The sequence below is a fragment of the Gorilla gorilla genome, chromosome 9 (assembly GCF_029281585.2).
Source record: "Gorilla gorilla gorilla isolate KB3781 chromosome 9, NHGRI_mGorGor1-v2.1_pri, whole genome shotgun sequence".
Lineage (NCBI taxonomy): Eukaryota > Metazoa > Chordata > Mammalia > Primates > Hominidae > Gorilla > Gorilla gorilla.
Window position 1 is genome coordinate 74,273,526 of NC_073233.2, and position 20,182 is coordinate 74,293,707.

At 52.4% G+C, this 20,182-nt stretch overlaps 1 protein-coding gene across 3 annotated transcripts; it reads right to left on the bottom strand.

The window, feature by feature from the left end:
- Positions 1–8,520: 8,520 nt before the first annotated feature.
- Positions 8,521–18,422, bottom strand: SLC29A2 (solute carrier family 29 member 2). Of its 3 annotated transcripts, none has more exons than XM_004051582.4 (13): positions 18,309–18,422; positions 17,514–18,214; positions 17,195–17,276; positions 15,329–15,492; positions 15,020–15,159; positions 14,497–14,631; positions 13,732–13,829; positions 13,424–13,508; positions 12,391–12,524; positions 12,086–12,191; positions 11,896–11,981; positions 10,230–10,429; positions 8,521–9,551 (listed from the first exon to the last, which is right to left on the bottom strand). In XM_004051582.4, exons 2-13 carry the CDS (start codon positions 17,540–17,542, stop codon positions 9,440–9,442), a joined length of 1,371 nt encoding a protein of 456 aa, XP_004051630.1. In that variant the 5' UTR covers positions 17,543–18,214; positions 18,309–18,422; the 3' UTR covers positions 8,521–9,439. The 3 variants fall into 3 exon arrangements, with proteins under 3 accessions (XP_004051630.1, XP_055210518.1, XP_018893078.1); XM_055354543.2 differs by having other exon boundaries at positions 18,315–18,405; XM_019037533.2 differs by lacking the exon at positions 14,497–14,631.
- Between the last annotated feature and the right edge of the window lie 1,760 nt (positions 18,423–20,182).

Genomic DNA, 20,182 nt, shown 5'->3' on the forward strand with positions numbered 1-20,182 from the left:
GTTTGAGAACAGCCTGGGCAACATGGCGAAACCCCGTCTCTACTAAAAATACAAAAAAATCGCCAGCCATGGTGGCGCATACCTGTAGTCCCAGCTACTCAGGAGGCTGAGGCGGGAGAATCACCTGAACCCAGAAGTCTGGGCTGCAGTGAGCCATGATCATGCCACTGCACTGGAGACCTTGGAATACGTTGATGACTTTGAAGGGTTCAAGACTTCAGTGGAGGAAGTAACTGCAAATATGATGGAAATAGCAAGAGAACTAGAATTAGAAGTTGAGTCTCTGAAGATGTAACTGAATTGCTGCAATATCATGAGAAAACTTGAATGGATGAGGAGTTGCTTCTTCTGGATGATCAAAGTGGTTTCTTCAGATAGAATCTACTCCTGGCAAGGATGCAGTGAACATTGATAAATGACAACAAGGATTTAGAATATTATGTAAACTTAATTGATAAAGTACCTGTAGGATTTGAGAGGATTGACTTTAATTTTGAAAGAACTTCTACTGTGGGTAAAATTTTATCAAACAGCATCGCATGTTAGAGAGAAATCTTGCATGAAAGGATCAATCAGTGCAGCAAATTTCATCGTTGCCTTATTTTAAGAAATTGGCACAGCCACCCCCATCTTCAGCAACTACCATCCTGATTAGTCAGCAGCTATCAACATCGAGGCAAGACCCTCCACCACCAAAAAGATTACAACTTGCTAAAGGTTTCAGGATTATGACTTACTGAAGGTTCCGGTGATCACTAGCATTTTTAAGCAATAAGGTATTTTTTTTTCTTTTTTCTTTTGAGATGGAGTCTTGCTCTGTTGCCCAGGCTGGAGTGCAGTGGCGAGATCTCAGCTCACTGCAACCTCCACCTCCCAGGTTCAAGTGATTCTCCTGCCTCAGCCTCCCGAGTAGCTGAGATTACAGGCACGCATCACCATGCCCAGCTAATTTTTGTATTTTTAGTAGAGATGGGGTTTCTCCATGTTGGCCAGGCTGGTCTCAAACTCCTGACCTCAGGTGATCTGCCCTAGCCCACCGTGGCCTCCCAAAGTGCTGGGATTAGAGGTGTGAGACACCGCACCCAGCCACAATAAATATTTTTAATTAAGGTATATACATTGTTTTTTAGACACAATGCTATTGCATACTTAATAGACTACAATGTAGCATAAGCATAACTTTTTTTTTTTGAGACAGAGTCTTGCTGGAGTGCAATCCTGCGATCTCAGCTCACTGCAACCTCCGCCTCCCTGATTCAAGCAATTCTCCTGCCTCAGCCTCCCGAGTAGCTGGGATTACAGGCACCTGCCACCACACCCAGCTAATTTTTGTATTTTTAGAAGAGACAGGGTTTCACCATGTTGGTCAGGCTGGTATCAAACTCCTGACCTCAGGTGATCTACCCTCCTCGCCTCCCAAAGTGCTGGGATTACAGGCATGAGCCACCGCACCCGGCCAAGCATAACTTTTATATGCACCGGGAAACCCCAAATTATTGCAATATTTGCTTTATTGCAGTGGTCTGAAACCAAACCTGCAATATGTCTTAGGTGTGCCTATAATTGGTAGTTATATTACCACTTGCATTTCTTAGTATTAGATTTTAGTACCTTAAAGGCTTCTCTCTATTTTTCTTAGTCAATCTAGTTAAAGGTGTGTCAGTTTTGTTGATCGTTTCAAAGAACCAACTTTTGGTTTCATTAATTTTCTCTATTGCTTTTTTCCCTCCATTTTGTTTGTCTTTAATCTTTATTATTTCTTTCCTTCTGCTACCTTTGAGTGTAGTTTGCTCTTCTTTTACTAGTTCCTTAAGTTATTTATTTATTTATTTATTTTTGAGACGGAGTCTTGCTCTGTCGCCAGGCTGGAGTGCAGTGGTGCGATCTCGGCTCACTGCAACCTCCACCTCCCGCGTTCAAGTGATTCTCTTGCCTCAGCCTCCCAAGTAGCTGGGACTACAGGGGTGTGCCACCACGCCCAGCTAATTTTTGTATTTTTAGAAGAGACAGGATTTCACCATGTTGCCCAGGATGGTCTCAATCTCTTGACCTCGTGATCTGCCCACCTTGGCCTCCCAAAGTGCTGGGATTACAAGTGTGAGCCACTGCGCCTGACCCCTAGTTCCTTAAGTTCTAAAGTCAGGTTATTGTTCTGAGATCTTCTTTTTTAACGTAGGCATTAACAGCTATAAATTTCCCTCTAAGCACTGCTCTTACTGCATCCTGCAAGTTTTGCTATGTTGTATTTTCATTTGCATTTATCTCAAAGTATTTCCTAATTTCCCTTTTGATGTCTTTGACTCATTAATTTTTAAGAATATGTTGTTTAATTCTTACGTCTCTGTGAATTTTCTAGCTTTTCTTCTGTTGTTGATTTCCAGTTTCATTCCATTGTGATCAGAAAAGACCCTTTATATGATTTCAGTCTTTTAAAATTTATTGAGACTGTTTCGTGACCTAACATAGGATCTGTCCTGGAGAATATTTCACAAGCACTTGAGGTTATATATTCTTCTGTTTATAGGTAGAGTATTCTATATATGTCTGTTGTGGTTTTGGATCTAAAGTGAGTCTCTTATAGACAGTTTATAGTTGAATCACTTTTTATTTAATTAATTAATTAATTTTGAGACAGGGTCTTGCTCTGTCACCTAGGCTGGAGTGCAATGGCACAATTACGGCTCACTGTAGCCTCTACTGCCTAGGCTCAATCAATCCTTCCACTTCAGCTTCCTGAGTAGCTGGGACTAAAGGCGCACGCCACCATGTGTGCCTAATTTTTAAATTTTTTGTGTAGACATGAGGTCTCACCATGTTACCTGTGTTGGTCTCAAGCTCCTGGGTAAAGTAATCTGCCCTCCTTTACCTCCCAAAGTGCTGGGATTACAGGCGTGAGCCACTGTAATCCCAGTTGAATCATTTTTTTTTTTTTTGAGATGGAGTTTCGCTCTTGTTGTCCAGGCTGGAGTGCGATGGTGCCATCTTGGCTCACTGAAACCTCCACCCCCCCGAGTTTAAGTGATTCTCTTACCTCAGCCTCCCAATTAGCTGGGATTACAGGCATGCGCCACCATGCCTGGCTAATTTTGTATTTTTAGTGGAGATGGGGTTTCTCCATGTTGGTTAGGCTGGTCTTGAACTCCCAGCCTCAGGTGATCCGCCCGCCTCAGCCTTCTAAATTGCTGGGATTGGCGGGGCACAGTGGCTCATGCCTGTAATCCCAGCACTTTGGGAGGCTGAGGCGGGTGGATCATGAGGTCAGGAGATCGAGACCATCCTGGCCAACATGGTGAAACCCCATCTCTACTAAAAAAAATACAAAAAATTAGCCGGGCGTGGTGGCGGGCGCCTGTAGTCCCAGCTACTCAAGAGGCTGAGGCAGAATGGCGTGAACCCGGGAGGCGGAGCTTGCAGTGAGCCGAGATCGCGCCACTACACTCCAGCCTGGGCGACAGAGCGAGACTCCGTCTCAAAAACAAAAAAACAAACAAACAAAAAAATTAAGTGCTGGGATTACAGGTGTGAGCCACTGCACCCGGCCCTAGTTGAATCATTTTTAAAATCCATTCTTGAGCCAGGCACGGTGGTTTATACCTATAATCCCAGCACTTTGGGAAGCTGAGGCAGGAGGATTGCTTGAGCTCTAGGAGTTTGAGACCAGCCTGGGCAGAGAGATCCTGCCTCTAAAAAAAAATTTTTTTTTAATGCATTCTGACAATCTTGCCTTTTAATTGGAGAGTTGAGTCAATTCCATTTCAAGTAATTACTGAGGCTGTGCGCAGTGGCTCACGCCTGTAATCCCAGCACTTTGGGAGGCCAAGGTGGGCAGATCACTTGAGGCCAGGAGTTTAAGACCAGTCTGACCAACATGGTGAAACCCCGTCTCTAATAAAAATACAAAAAGTAGCCGGGTGTGGTGGTGCACAGTTGTAGTCCCAGCTACTTGGGAAGCTGAGGCAGGGGAATTGCTTGAACCTAGAAAGCGGAGGTTGCAGTGAGCCGAGATCGCACCACTGTACTCCATCCTGAGCGACGGAGTGAGACTGTGTTTAAAAAAAAAAAAAAAAAAAGTAATTACTGATAAGGAAAGACTTACTTGTGCCATTTTGCTGTTTGTTTTCTACGTCTTGTATCTTTTCATTCTTCATTTCCTCCATTAATGCCTTCCTTTTTTAAAAAATAGGGTCTTATTCTGTTGCCCAGACTGAAGTACAGCAGTGCAGTCACAACTTGCTGCAGGCTTGAACTCCTGGTCTCAAATGATTATCCTGCCTCAGCCTTCCAAGTACCTAAGACTACAGGCATGTACCACCATGTGTCTTGCTATTTTATTTTATTTTATTTTTATTTTTGTAGAGACGGAGTCTTGCTATGTTGCCCAGGCTGGTCTCGAACTCCTGGCCTCAAGGGATCCTCCCTCCTTGGCCTCCCAAAGTGCTGGGATTACAGGTGTGAGCCACCACGCCTGGACTTCTTGAGTCTTTTCTGAGCATGCATCTTGCCCTGCATGTAGATGGCTTTCTCAATTCCCTCATATTTGAGGGAGCTTTTCAATTCCCCAGAGAATGTCTCCCCACCTTTTCCTTACAACCTTTCAGCATGTCTGTTGTTCATGTAAACTGTAATCTTTGCTCTGGACAGCAGAGGTTTGTTAATTTGCCTTTCAGTGTTTTGGAGAACTGTCCTCTAAGTAGAAGCTTTTCCATCCTGAGAGATTTCTGAGTCAGGCAAAACAAAAGCGAATGTCTGGCATCCATTCTTTAGGTAGTCCCCAGACAGGTCGGAACTAATAGATACAATCCTTTGAGAACAAAGTCTGCTTTGCTCCCTTGAGAACCAAAGGCTAGGGTCCCACAATGGGAATGCCATCTTCACACCACCACTAACCCAGAAGGGAAATGGGGCAAGGGCAGGTAAAATACTGCAAAACTCTCATTATTTTTAAGTTGCCACTTTCTTGATTCAGCACTTGCTTGGTTGTTGTAAATCTTTGATTATTTTCCAGAGTTCCGACAAAGGTGGTTCCAACAGTCGTTGTTCATGTTTTCCTTTTTTTTTTTTTTTTAAAGGCACAGGCCCTTGGAGCTGTCTGTTTTACTACTTTTGCTTACATTCTATTAATATTGAGCCCCATGGAACCTCAGTTTATTCATCTGTAAAATGTGGTAGTGCGCAGGGCTTCTGCTTCACAAACTCTGGGGCTGCAATGAAAAGGGAGTCCAGGCCGGGTGCGGTGGTTCATGCCTGTAATCCCAACACTTTGGGAGGCCAAGACGGGCAGATCACTTGAGGTCAGGAGTTCAAGACCAGCCTGGCCAACATGGTGAAACCCCATCTCTATTAAAAATACAAAAAAATTAGCCGGGCATCATGGCACGTATCTGTAATCCCAGTTACTCAGGAGGCTGAGGAATAACTTGAACCCAGGAGGCGGAGGTGGCAGTGAGCCGAGATCGTGCCTCTGCACTCAAGCCTGGGTGATGGAGCAAGACTCTTATCTCAAAAAAAAAAAAAAAAAAAAGGGGGAGTCTAGCCAGGTGACCTCAGTCAACAGTAGTTTGTTCAAGAAACCTTGAGAAGAAAGAAAGAGAGCAAGAAGAACAAGGATGCCACCTGGCTCCATCTAGGATATCATGATGACTCTAGTGACCACAAAGCAATTCCCCATTCTATTATGTTGTTGACCCTGCCTGTGACCTTGACCCTGCCTGTGACCTATTCCTTCTAATGTGCCAGTAACCTCGAGACAACCCCCACTCATGTTGTGGCTTCATTCTCCCAAGAGAGATGATCTGATTGGTTCCTCTCATCAGGGAAGCTGGACCGGGCCACCTCATAGGCTGCTGGCCAGTCAGTGGGTGGCTGCCATGGCTCAGACCCCAGCCCTGGTCCAGTCAGCCCTGGCTAGAGATGCCATTCCCATACAAAGCAGGGCGTGAGGGTTAGGTAGGGGGGCCTCTGGGGCCACTCAAAAGGGGCCAAACTCTGACAACATGTGGCACGTTGAGGCAGGTGGAAAAGCAGATCACAAATGTCAAATGCTTTTCATGTAGTAGAATTCTTTTTTTTTTTTTTTGAGATGGTCTTGCTCTGTCACCCAGGCTGGAGTGCAGTGGCGCAATCTCAGCTGACTGCAGCCTCCACCTTCCAGGTTCCAGTGATTCTCCTGCCTCAGCCTCCCAGGTAGCTGGGATTACAGGCGCCTGCCACCACTCTCGGCTAATTTCTGTATTTTTTTAGTATAGACCAGGTTTCACCATGTTGGCCAGGCTGGTCTCAAACTCATGACCTCAAGTGATCGGCCCACCTTGGCTTCTCAAGGTGCTGGGATTACAGGTGTGAGCCACCATGCCTGGCCTCACGTAGTATAATTCTAACTACCAGTCTCCTCTTCCATAAAAGGGTCAGCAACTTGAGGGTAAGGATGTCTCTCTCCACTGAGCCCAGCTCAGTGCCCTGTGCAGTGCGAGTGTTTGCTGATGGAAACTGGCTGCTTCTGCGGGAATCCGGGCCTGTCGGCAGAGCTGTAACAGGGTGGGCAGGCAGCAGTAGCTGGGGACTAGGCATCAGGCAAGGGGCAGGCAGGTGTAGCCAACCAGTCCAAGAATTTGTTTCCAACATCAAAGCCCCTGCACCCTGAGCTGATGAAGTTGTGCTGGGTCTACTGGGAAGGAGGATGGGAAGACGGAATCCCAGGTTGTGACATCATGATACCTGAGGGGTAAGTGTCCTCTTTTTGGGCCCCATCCTCCACTGCCCAGCCCGAACCTGGGCTTGCTGTGGGTGACGGGTGGCCCCAGTGGGTTTCCTGGGACTGTCTGGCCTGGGAGGTGGGCAGATGGGTGTCTGCCTTCCTGGTCCCAGGTGGATCTGGCAGGTCTAGGGAGCTTTTTTTTTTTTTTTTTTTTAATTTTTTTTTTTTTTTGAGGCAGAGTTTCGCTCGTATTGCCCAGGCTGGAATGCAGTGGCACGATCTCGGCTCACTGCAACCTCCGCCTCCCGGATTCAAGCGATTCTCCTACCTCAGTCTCCCAAGTACTGGGATTACAGGCATGTGCCACCATGCCTGGCTAATTTTGTATTTTTAATAAGAGATGGGGTTTCTCCATGTTGGTCAGGCTGGTCTCAAACTCCCGACCTCAGGTGATCCACCTGCCTCAGCCTCCCAAAGTGCTGGGATTACGTGAGCCACTGCGCCTGGCTTCTAGGGAGCTTTTAGGTACAACGGACAACAGTTGTACTCTCCTCTGAAGGTAGAGGAGGAGGAGACCCAGCAAGTGTTGGGGTCCTGCCTCCAACAGTCCCAGTCAGAGAGCACAGGTAGGCCTATTGGTCTTGCAAGAGACTCCAAGACTCCAACAACCGTTTCCCTAATATCACCAGAGGTGGTACTCTAGTTCCAACCTCACTCCAGGACTCTAGCTCAGGCAGGTCATAAAGAAAAGGGCCTGGATTTGACCCAGGACTCTGGGTCAGCATGCATGCACTTATCCACAAGGTTAGCTGGCCTCCATAGAGGCAGCCTCCCTCATATCTCCTGTATCAGTTGTCCTCTCTAAGCCACTGTCTAGGCCCCATCACCTCCCCGCTGGACTGCTGGGATCAACTCCTCTGTGGCTTCTCTGCTTCTGCTCCTCCTCCACCTCAGACTAGCAAACTCATATTCATCCCTCAGGGCCCAGCTGGGGAAATACCTCCTCTGGAATGGCTGCCCTGACTTCTCAGGTGGAATCAGTGGCTCCCTCGACATGCTTCTGCAGGGCCCTCACAAGACATATCACAAGTTACATTTGGCTTCCTGTGGCCTTGGGAGCGGGGACTGTGTCTCCTTTGTTTCAAAGTCTCCAGACCAGGCAGGGCCTGGCTCGGGGCAGCTGTCTGTGAACAGTGCTCAAAGGAATGAATCCTTCCTTGGGGTCTGCCCTGTGGCTTATTTCAGCAACCAAGGTCATATCTTGCTTGTCTTCCTCCTTGATCCCAAAAAGCCCCTGGCTTCTGAGCAGGTACCCTGTGCTGGCTGAGCACCTGATATCTAATAGGTGCTCAGTGAATGTTCACAAAGGCAGGTGGGCAGAAAACCCTTGCTTTTCTCTGGGACGGACAGGGTAGTATAGGTGTGTGGTGAAGCAGGCCTTTCCTCCATCCGTGTATAGAATTGGTGGGGTCGCCAAAGCCCTGCCCACACTGACTGCCTCTCTAAGGCCAGATTTCCAAGGAGGAGCTATCCTGGGGAGGCAGAGGATGCTGGTGAGAGCCCAGGGGCTCATGGAGTGGGAGAGCAATAGTTGTCCATCCAACTAGGTGCTCTGCCCAGGAGCTCAGGATTCCTTGCAGGTCAGTACCCCCCAGCTATCATGTGGTCCAGAGGACCCAACACAGAGATGCCCACCAATCCCTACCCCTCTCAGGGCCTCAGTCATCCCACCTGTCAAGGGGGTACAATCTTTCCGACCCCACCCAGTTCACTGAGGCCAATAGAGCCAACAGCACTTCGGAAATAAAGACTTGGTGAACGCATCATACAAATAAATGGGGTTGTTATTAGACCCAAGAGCAGGGTCAGAAGGAGAAACAGCAAAAACGGGGAGTAAGTGCCCAGGGCTCCTGCCCCAAACCCCTTGAGGAAAAGAGAAACAGGTGTTGGGCAGGAAGAACAGCACCTACAGGGAGGAGAGAGAGGGGATTGGGTCCCGGCTCTACCACGGACCAGTCACTTTCCCCAGGACTCAGTTTTGTCACCTGTATAATGGGGGAAGCACAATCCTTGCCTGGCTCCTTCCAAGGGCCTCAATTAGGCTTAGGTGAGAGAGTGGGTATGGAAGAGGTTTGCAAACTGTAAAGTGCAGTGCACACATGCAGGCTAGCTGTGGCTCTGGGGCCCAGGCCCAGCTGGGCTCTGCGGAGTGGGTACAGTAAGTGTTGGCAATGAAAACACTGCTTGAGGCTGAGCCTGGCCCTTTGAGCACCCTCAGGTCCTCCACATCTGTTCCTCCTCCCAGGTGCCCACAACTTCCTTGGCACCTTTTACCCTGGGTGGCTGAGGCCTGGGAAGACGAGGCGCTCCTGGCCTGGGCTAGCCCCGCCTCCCACTCTGAACCCTCTGGTCACCTCTGCTCCTGATGATGATGAACAAATGCAGACCTGGTGGTGGGGAGCGGCCGTGCCCTGCACCCTCTTTTCCCTAGTCATCACCCTTTCCACGAGGTCTTGTGCGAGTCACCCCCATTCCTGGGTGAGGGTTAGAATGACCGGTGGTGATTTCTTCCCCGCAGCACTCCAAGTGGATGAAGAGCAGCTCCTGCCCGCTGCTGGCAGCCTCAGGCCCAGGGGCCTCCACCCCGCAGAGGCCTGAGCCAAGCTCGCCATTCGCCCTGGGCTGGATCTCAGCTCCGGAAGGAGACGTCGAGAAGAGGCTGCCAAAGAGCCTGGAGGGGCCACTTCAGAGCAGCGCCTTGAAGAGGAAGGAGAGGGAGGCTCCACAGGAAAGTCCCAGGGCCAGGAAGAAGGTCATGAGGGCGCCGGCCACCTCCCTCTCATGTGGCAGCACCTGCCTAGAACACCCGGGAACAGGAGCTCTTAGAAAATGCTGGGTCTAAATCTGGACCCAGCTCCACTGCCCTCTGCCCATCCAGTCTGGGCTGACCCAACCCCTCTGTCACCATAACTGGCCCTTTCTTTCTGGACCTCAGTTTCCTGGTCTGTAAATGAGGCTGCTGGATAAGGATGTCTCTCAGGGCCTCTGGGTCTAACATGATGGGATTCCAGATTCCACAGCCTGCCCTTTCCACAGTGCTCTCAGCCTGTCTGCCCTGCCAGCTTCATTCTCTCTGGATTCTCCACTCCATTGCGCCTTGAGGAAATAGCCCATGACCTTGTTTTTGGTCAAAACCTTAGCTCTCCTTCAACTGAGAATTTTACAGCTAGATGGGCCCTGAGGGATGACAGTTCAACTCATTTTTTTTTACAGATGGGGAAACTGAGGCGCATTGAGGAGGCCCCAGAACCAGTGCCTGGGCTACTTGGTTGGGCAGGTACCTCCCTAGCCCAGTTCTCCTCTCCCCTGCAGTTAAGGCTTGGCCCAGTAGGGGGCGCCAGCAAGGCCTGCAGACAGCCAGGGTTGGGCTGGCCAGAAGCAGGATGGGCTGTCCCTCCCTTGCAGGCGGTCCCTTCCCAAAGACTGAACCCACCTCCCCACTCCCAGCCCCCCACCCCACCCCATTCCCCCGGACCTGGGCGCCAGGCACATGGTGAGGGACACCAGGTAGCCATTAGAAACGGCAAAGAGCAGCATGAAGGTGATGAAGTAGGCATCCTGCGGGAAGAGGATGGGCAGCCGGGACCTCTGGGGCACGTGGCACAGCATGAAGAGGGGCACGAACAGGAACCGCAGGCAGACTAGCAGGGGCAGCAGCCGGCTGTCCTCATCTGGCTGTGGTAGAGGCTGGGGTCAGCATGGTCCCTGGAGCCAGGTCTCTGCTCCAGGGCATCTCAGGACACCCATAGAGTACTTTTTTTTTTTTTTTTTTAGATGGAGTCTCGCTCTGTTGCCCAGGCTGGAGTGCAGTGGCCCTGATCTCAGCTCACTGCAACCTCCACCTCCTGGGTTCAAGAAATCCTCCTGCTTCAGCCTCCTGAGTAGCTGGGACCATAGGCGCCCGCCACCACCATGCCCAGATAATTTTTGTATTTTTAGTAGAGCCAGGTTTTATCATGTTGGCCAGGCTGGTCTCGAACTTCTGATCTCGAGTGATCCACCTGCCTCAGCGTCCCAAAGTGCTGGGATTACAGGCGTGAGCCATCATACCCGGCCTCTGTTTTTTTCATTAAAAATTTGTGTGTGTGTGTGTGTACAGACAAAGTCTCACTGTGTTGCCCAGGCTGGTTTTGAACTCCTGAGCTCAAGCGATCCTCTTGCCTTGGCCTCCCAAAGTGCTCGGATTTTAGGGGTTTTTTTTGTTTGTTTTTGAGACAGAGTCTCGCTCTGTCTCCCAGGCTGGAGAGCAGTGGTGCGATCTAGGCTCACTGCAGCCTCTGCCTCCCTGGGATTACAGGCGTGCACCACCACACCTGCTAATTCTTATCTTTTTAGTAGAGACGGGGTTTCACCATGTTGGCCAGGCTGGTCTCGAACTCCTGACCTCGTGATCCACCTGCCTCGACCTCCCAGAGTGCTGGGATTACAGGTGTGAGCCACCACGCCTGGCCCACCCATAGGATAGACCCATCTGTCACCCCCTGACCTCCTCTGACCTGACCTACCCTGTGAGCCAGTGAGGGAGGACCCAGCACTGGGGCCTGGGCCAAGTCCACCCAGAAATCAGGGACTGGCCTGGGGCTCACCTCTGCCTCTCCCAGGCTCCAGCTTGTGCTCTCCACCGCATCTACAGTTTACGTACTCAGTTCCTCAGAGCACCCACTGGTGGTTCCACAGACCCCCCTGGGGGCAGATGGGGTTTCTGAGTGGGATTGGAAGCTGTAGATCAGCTCCTGTCCTGACTTGGATGAGACCAACTCCTCTTTCACCTGCATTATGTATTGTCTCTTTGGAAGATTTCATTTAAAGATACAGCACCATGGCTAAAACCAACCCCAAAACTAAGACTCTTGCTCAATCCCTCACCTGGTGCAGGAACCTCCATGTAACATTCTCTGAGCAGCAAAGGCTGGATGCTGGGGACACAGAGGTCAGCTGGACATGATTTTTGCTTTCAGGGAGCTCACAGTGCAAGCCCTGGCCTGCACGCCTCCAGGGCCCAAGTGCTCCCTGCCGCTTGGCCAGTGGTTGCATTACCAGGCCACTTGGACTACCAGAAAATCACCTCCATGCTCTTTTCAAGCCCTCGGATCCCAAACTGCTTCCTAAAACATCAGATCACCCAGCCCTGGTGTGCTTACCCACAGGAAGTAAGAGGTCAGGCTCCGTCCCAGCCAGTCCATGATGTTGAAGAGGAGGAAGCAGCAGATGGGGTTGAAGAACTGACCTGGGAGGGAAACGGCTGCAGCTCATACTGGTCTCCAACTCCCCTCTCCCTTCCTCTCCCCTTTGTACCCCCTGCCCTGCCGTCTTCTCCACCCTGACACTCACTCCACTTCCCGGGACTGGTAGAGCTGGTCACCATGGCTGTGATGGCGGGAAAGACGGACAGGGTGACTGTGAAGACCAACACAAGGCACAGCGCTGTCAGCCAGATCTGGGAGCCAGAGGCAGGGGTGTGAGCAGGCAGGGCAGTCCCAGGGCCCCACCCTCTTGCCCAAGCCCCATGTGGGAGCAGGACACTTGGGGCCTGGCCCAGCTGTGTCCCTGACCCACTATGACCCTATGACCTTGGAGTCAATGTGAGCCCCATTCTTCCCCAAAGATGGTGGTTGGGGGCTGTATCCAAGCCAAACCTTCTGGAAGACAGTGAAGACTGAAGGTTTTCCTGGCTTCTGGGGCTCATCTGGCTCTGATTCCGGCTCCTTCTCCAGGTCAAGATCCAGGGTCAGAGCTACTTTCTGGGGACTACTGGGAATCCCGTTCTCATCTGGGGTGAGGGGGGACGGGGAAGGGTCATGCTTGTGACCCAGGTTTCCCGACAGCCGGGCCCAACGAAGGGAGATTCCCAGCAGTTAAAACAAGTGATCCTCAGCTCGGCATGGTGGCTCACGCCTGTAATCCCAACATTTTGGAAGGCCGAGGCGGGCATATTGCTTGAGCCCAGGAGTTCGAGACCAGCCTGGGCAACATGGTGAATCCCCATCTCTACAAAAATACAAAAATTAGCCGGGCATGGCAGCCTGCACCTATAGTCCCAGCTACTCGGGAGACTGAGGCGGATCACTTGAGCCCAGGAGGTCGAGGCTGCAGTTGAGTTGTGATAGCACTGCAGTGCAGCCCAGGTGACAGAGTGAGATCCTGACTCAAAATAACAACAACCCCCTCACCCCAAAACAAAAAAAGGTGATCTTCCTCCAGCCTAAGCTGAGGCTGCAGGTGAAGGGAATTCATGATGGAAATATGCATAGCTACCAGGAAGCACATGCATGGGTTGGGCGATGAGCGAAGCACCTTAGATGGATTATCTCATTACCATTGCTTTACAAGTGACACATTGAGGTTCAGAGGGGTACAGTGGCTAAGTGGTTTGTCTCAGGCCACACAGCTGGGATGTTGTGAAACCAGTATTCCAATTCAGAGGTCTTCGGATCCAAAGTTTGCATGCATGGAACCTCTATTGCCTCCCCATTTTATAGAGGTGGAAACTGAGGCCCAAACAACAGCAGGGATGACTTTAATCCTACCAACTTCCCTTCATGATCTTCCTGTTTGCACAAGGCTACTAGGGGTGGGCTCTGGCTGGGAACAGATGGAACAGCTTCCCAGGGGAGGTGGCTCTAGCTTCCTCTGCATCTCCCACCTCCCCAGGAGGGTCTCAGGGCTTACCAGACTGGAGGAGCTCAGCTTTCGTCTCCAGCTCCTGAGCTTGGGCCTGGGATGATTTATTGGCCAGGTAGTAGCGGGCAAACTTCTGCAGAAGGACAGGAAAGTGTTGGGCCTGCCTGGCTTGCCTGAGGTGTCTGGATCCCTCCCCATACCATTGGCCTGGAGGCTGGGGCCCCTCAGTGTCTTCTCTGGGGGTCAGGGCTGAGACCAGGTCTCCTCCACCTCCCCTGGCCTCTCTCAGGGCCTCAGGCTCAGGACTCTATCCAAGATACTTTGAGGTGGGGCCTCGAGCCCAACAGCAGGCTCACCAGGTGAGGCAGGCTCAGGTAACACACGATGGACATGAGGATGCCCACACAGGGCGTGATAAAGTACCCCAGGGCGGAGGTCTCGGCATCCACGCCACCTGCGGAGGAACTTCAGCTGCAGAAGAGAGGCACCTGGTCCCGCCGGCTCCCACAGGGCTTCCAACTCTTGTCCCACTTCCCATTGTGTACTTCTCAGACCCACTCCCAGCCTCTTCCGCTCCTCCCTTCACTGACAAATGGGAATCTTGTACAGGGCCCCAGAGCAGCCCTGCACTTCTCTCACTTTCCCCATGTGTCATTTTTGTTGAGCACGTACTATGTGCCAGTAGCCTTCTCTCATTGCATGCTCATTACAATCTGAGCAGGGAGCTATACCAATCACGTCGGTGGGGAAACTAGCACAGAGAGGTGACAAGCCTTGTCCAACACCCCTAGCTGGTAAGCGGTGAAGCAGATTCAAACCCAAGACTATCTGAATCGCAAACCCATCCCCTTATCCTTCAACTTCAACCTGCTGCCACATGCCAGTATTAGCCCCAGGAATCCTGCCTCTGTCCCTGAGTTAACCCAGTCCTCACTTGGTTATTACTCCTCACTGCAGGGCCCATAAGCCCCACTCCCTAGCCCCAGACCCAATCCCCATTTCCGTATCACCCACTTACCTCCATCTTTACCCAGAACCCATGTGTCTTGCTCTCACATGCCGTCTCTCTTCCCCAAACCTCAGAGGCCACCCCAGCCCTCCAGCCACCCAAGTGCACTCACTGGCCATGGACAGGAGCATGGCAAGGGCAGCAAAGATCCCAGCCAGGCCCTGGCCGCTGAGGAAGAGGGTGCTGTAGGTGGAGGGCATGGTGCCCAGCTGCCCGAAGAGGCTGCCCTGTAGGACTGCACTGAAGGCTGTGGAGGACAGGGATGGGGGCTGCTGCTCAACTAGGCAAGACTCAGAGGCTCCCTGGAGGAGGTGCCGGCAGGATACATAGGGGACTCTGGACAAGGTTGCGCAGGTGTGAGCTTCCCTAGGGACTCTGAGCACTCGGGGGCAACACCCGCTATTCAGTCCTCTTCTGAGGTGCAGCCATTGGTCTGTGGGGCTGTTGACCAGGAGGCCTGCTCCTAGGTCACTGGACAAGTGACTCTTCCCCTCCCTGTGGGCCTCAGTTTCTTCACCAGGGATATGAGCGACCATGATGCTGTCTGCCCTTCTCAGATATGCTGGGCCCTTTCAATGATGAGGCCAGGCTGAAGCCCTGCATGGGCTGGCTGGGGAGGGGGTGGAGGTACTCACAGTTGATGAAGCAGACGGAGGCCATGGTGATGGAGAAGAAGGGTCCGGGGCTCATGTCCACCTTGACCAGCGCTGCCGTCAGGGCAAAGAGCAGCAGTATGGCCAGCAGGCTGCCCAGAATGCGCACCGTCTCCGGGACGCTGCTCAGAAGCAGGCAGAGGGCATCAGTGGGGCCCAGGCCAGAGGGGGCTGGGGAAGGAGGCTGGACACCTGGGGCTGGGCAGTAGGGCTGCGGGGCAGGGGGCGCAGGGGAGGGCCTCAACGAAGCTGCCTCGGCAGGGGGCGCAGGAGCCAGGGCAGGCCTCTCACCACTGGTACAGGAAGGAGTTGAGGAGGGTGAAGAGCAGCAGGGGCAGCTGGGACAGCAGCGTCACCCAGTTGTTGAAATTGAAGGCATCCTCGGGGCCCGTGTGGTTGGTGCTCAGGATCCTGGCTGTGCTGTTGCCGGCCCCGGCCAGTCGCGCCTGGAAATACTGCCAGGTGGGGAGGTGGTGGAGGGTTAGCACCTCTCAGCCTTCCCCTGCTGCCTTCCCCCTCACTTGTGATTGCTTTCTAATGTCTGTGGGGACTTGTCTGCCTTGTCCTTGTTCTGTTTCCAGCACCCGGCACACAGTCGGAGCTCCATGAATGTGCACTGAGTTAAATGGCTGAAGTCTGGGACACAGCCCAAGCATTAAGAGCCCCCAGCAAGAGCCTCGATCCAGCCTTGGACGGCCCCTCCTCTTCAGTGCCCTGGTTCCAGCCCCCATCCCCACTCTTGCAGCAGCTGCTACATTCATTCATTCCACGGTATTTATTGAGCGCCTACTGTCAGCCAGGCTTTGGCCTAGGTGCTGAACAACTGCATTCTCTCTAGAGCACATAGCCTGCCACTCCTCTGCTTAACCTCCTCACTCCTCAACACCCCGCTTCATGCCTCCTTATTGCCTGCAGGGCAAAGCCCCAAATGGAACAGCTCTTCAGAATCAGATCCTAGTCTCCCTTTGTGCCCCATCTTCTGCTCCATCCTGCTAAGCTCCAGGCAGCCCTGGCTGTGGATCTCTCTCTAAACAGGCTGATCATCTCTTGCCTGCCTGCCTTTGGCATGGCTGTCGCCTCGGCCTGGAATGCCCTACTGACCACACCCCTCCACATGCACTCTGCCTACCCTACTCCCAATTTACAAATCTCCTCTTCCATGAAGCAGAAGGAACTTTCTCCCTCCCCTGGGGACCCACTGCACTCTGCTGCAAGCCTGGAATGTCACGCATCATGTTACATTATTAATAGCTCTTTGGCCCCCTCTTGCTCTCAAGCCCGGAGGCTGATTCATCTCTGGGTTTCCAGGGCCCAGCACAGAGCCAGTACCCAAGAAGCATTTGCAAAGTTGTTGCAGTGAATACAGATGAATAACCCGGTCCCAAAGACAATGCAAACCCCATATTTCTGCCTTCCCTGAAGAGCCTCCCTGCTGTTTCCTCCTGTGTCCCCAGTGCCTGCTCCACAGTAGGTGCACATTAAAAGTTTGTTGAATGAGGCCAGGCACGGTGGCTCACGCCTGTAATCCCAGCACTTTGGGAGGCCGAGGCGGGAGGATCACGAGGTCAGGAGATCGAGACCATCCTGGCTAACACGGTGAAACCCCGTCTCTACTAAAAATACAAAAAAAATTAGCCACGCGTGGTGGTGGGCACCTGTAGTCCCAGCTACTCGGGAGGGTGAGGCAGGAGAATGGCGTGAACCCGGGAGGCGGAGCTTGCAGTGAGCCGAGATCGCGCACTGCACTCCAGCCTGGGCGAAAGAGCGAGACTCTGTCTCAAAAAAAAAAAAAGTTTGTTGAATGAATGAGTGAATGAATGAAATTCATGGTATTTCAAAGAAAATCAAACGTTCGATAACCGACTTTTGGGGTGACTGACTCAGGAATAACGACACACAGAGGGGGGTGGGCAGCGCCTTTGCTCATTCCAGACCCTGTGGGCTGGTGGCCTTGCCCCTCTGAGATGTGGGCATTCCTGAAGTTCTAGTTTCCTAGCCACGGGGGAAGCATTCCCCTCTCCGAGCTTCAGCCCATAATGAGCTCAACGAGGGGTCACAGGTGCGCGGTGAGGAAGCGCCCGCTAAGCCTCATCCAAAGGGCTGGAGGGAGGGGTGCTGGCTGTGGCCACGAGGCTGCCACGCCGCCAGGAGTCTCACCGGGATGGCGGTGATGAAGAAGTTCCAGGGAAGGAGGGTGCCCAGCCCCAGGATGAAGAAGCTGATCCCGACCAGGTGGTAGCTGTGGGGATCGGTGGGAAGGTCACCCCGAGGACGCACCCGCCTCCGCAGGCCCTCCCGCCTCCCAGGCCACCCCCTCCGGAGCGGACTACAACCCCCATCACCCCGGTTCCGGCGGCCGAGGGAGTCGGCTGATGGGAATTGTAGTTCGATCCGGTCTTCTCCGAGCCTCGGAGCGCCTTCAGGGAGCGGGTCTGCAACGCCCCCGGCCGCTTGCAACGCACCCAGGCCCACTCACCTGTCCCGCGGGGCGTCTCCTCGCGCCATGGCCGCCGCGGCGGATGTGCCTGGGGTGAAAGGGACAGAGAAGCCGCACCTCCACCTGCGCTGGGGCGGAGGGCCGCAGACCGTGGGGCGGGGGCGGGTCTCCCCAGATTCGGGTGCAGGGCGGCTGGAGCCGCACAGGTAGCCTCGGGCGGATTTCGGCGTGTCTCGCGCTCCGCAGGCTGGGACCTGGGCTCCGCCCCGAGGCGGGGACAGAGGGTCGCGCCACCCGTCTCTCCTTCCCCCACCCGCCTCAGGGACTCGACTCCGGCTCGGGCCCCGCCCCACCTCGGGGCCTGCGGAACCCGCCCGCTCCCCGCACAGCCCCTCCCCGCAGCCCCCCGTCCTCTCCGCGGGCGCGGGTCCCGGATCCCTGCGGCGGAGGGGAAGGCGGGGGTAGGGACGAGGTGTAACCTCACTTCCACCCCCCGCCGAGAGCTCTGTAGGGGCAGCACTGGTGCGGGGCTCTTCCCGCTTCGTCAGCTCCGAGGTGATGCCAGAGCCGCTCCTGCGACCCCTAAAGCTGGAACCCACCGGGGCGCCCCCTAACTAGGGAGCCGCTGCGGAGTCCCCGCCCAGAGCGTAACCCGAGCCGGGCCCGGGCGGGGGAACCAGAGCTGCCACAGGTCGCCCGCGATCCTGGCGGGCTTCGCCGCGCTGGGTCCCCGGGAGTGCCTGGAAAAAAACAGCATTACTTTCAACTCCTTACTCTTTTTCTGTTAAAAAAAATTTTTTTTGAAAAGACTATAAATCATTAATTTGCTCCTACTCTCACAATCTACGAATAGGTGTGGATTCTCTGCAATCCCCGGGCGTATCGGGGACGCTGGAGAAGTGAGAGGCTCCAAAACACAAACTATTTTTTTTGAGACTGAGTGTCGCTCTGTCGCCCAGGCGGAAGTGCAGTGGCGTGATCTTGGCTCACTGCAACCTCCCCCTCCCAGGCAGGTTCAAGCGATTCTGGTGCCTCAGCCTCCGGAGTAGCTGGGACTACAGGCGCATGCCACCACGTCCGGTTAATTTTTGTATTTTTAGTAGAAACGGGGCTTCACCAGCTCTGCTGAAGAGGTGGCCAGTCTAGTCTCGAACTCGTCTTTTGACCAGGCTGGTCTCGAACTCTTGACCTCAGGTGATCCGCCCGCATCGGCCTCCCAAAATGTTGCTATTACAGGCGTGAGCCACCACGCCCGGCCACAAACTATTTTCTTAAGCAATGACATTTTATAGCCATTCCCAGGTTGCTTATGTTTTTCCTCCAGCCGACTGAGAGTCTGTAGGGGCAGAGGCTGTGCTTGTCTGGTCCATTGGTTTACTGGCAGCATCTAGCGCCGTTGAGTGATAAATGGGTGGTTGCAGTAAAATGCAGGTGATTTTAGGGAGAACAGGGACAGCATTAAATTACACCGAAAGAGAAAGTTATTCTTCCCATTTTCTTTCAAGCCTCTGAATATGTCAAGGGTGTTAACAGGCTGCTAACACTTCTTAATCTGCCTTCCCATCCCTTCCCCTCAGTTAGCGTCAGAGGGTCTGCTGACAATTTTATCAAAAGTTATTAACTTGTATTTTTCTTATATTTATTTTCATAGCAACTTTATTTTCAGGGCTACTCATACTGGTTTCCTGTTTATGATTATGATATCAACTTTTCTTTGAAAAATCAATTTATTTATGGAAAATGAGTTATTTAAAGAAAATCAAGCGAGGCCGCTGGTGCAGCACAGCTATGGCACAGGTTGTGAAGGAAGGACTTGAGAATGGAGGCTAGGGAGCACTGAATTTGTTGAGACAGTGAAGGGAGAGGATGAGGGCATTTCAGGGAGAGAACAGCCTGTCCCAAGACAAGGGACAAGAGAGTGCTGACACATTCTGGGACATACAAATAGATCCCTTTGGCTGGCATTGGTGGGAGGAGGGGACAGAGCCTCTACAACAGCCAGGCTGGTTATGGCAAGTCTGAGGGCTGATTAAGGAGTTCAGATTTCATTTCAAAGCACAGACGGTCAGCTGGAGCCGATTCCATCGTCCTTGTAATAAATATTTTGTTACTATCCTGCAATGAAACTCATATAAAACAAAACCTACCTATACACAATAACATTTGATGTCGAGATAATATTCCTGATTTTACTGCAGATGAATCGTAAAGGAAAGTATTTAGTAATAACATGGTGTGTGTGAATGTGTTAATATTCATGGTACATGAAGCTGTCAAATGCTTGCCCCTCTTTATAAAACTGCAGTGAATCCACGGCTACAAACTCACATGCGATACAGGCATGCAGTGAAACTGGCCACTCAGAGACCCACTAGTTTGCCAGGATTTTCTTTTCTTTTCTTATCTTTTTTTTTCTTTTCTTTTCTTTTTTTTCAGACGGAGTCTCTCTCTGTTGCTTTGCCCAGGCCAGAGTGCAGTGGCAGGATCTTGGCTCACTGCAACCTCTGCCGCCTGGGCTCACACAATTCTCCTGCCTCAGTCTCCTGAGTAGCTGGGATTACAGGCATGTGCCACGATGCCTGGCTAATTTTTGTATTTTTAGTAGAGACAGGATTTCGCCATGTTGGCCAGGCTGGTCTCGAGCTCCTGACCTCGGGTGATCTGCCCGTCTCAGCCTCCTAAAGTGCTGTAATTACAGGCATAAGCCA

What these genes read in the sequence shown, in the direction of transcription:
- SLC29A2 (XM_004051582.4), bottom strand. Translation starts at nt 17,542, where the DNA reads ATGGCGCGAGGAGACGCCCCGCGGGACAG. An exon ending in CTCCGTCTGCTTCATCAACT is followed by an intron (nt 14,632 to 15,019) that starts GTGAGTACCTCC and finishes TGTCCTCCACAG; the next exon opens with CCTTCAGTGCAGTCCTACAG. An exon ending in ACCATGTGCCTGGCGCCCAG is followed by an intron (nt 9,552 to 10,229) that starts GTCCGGGGGAAT and finishes CGGGTGTTCTAG; the next exon opens with GCAGGTGCTGCCACATGAGA.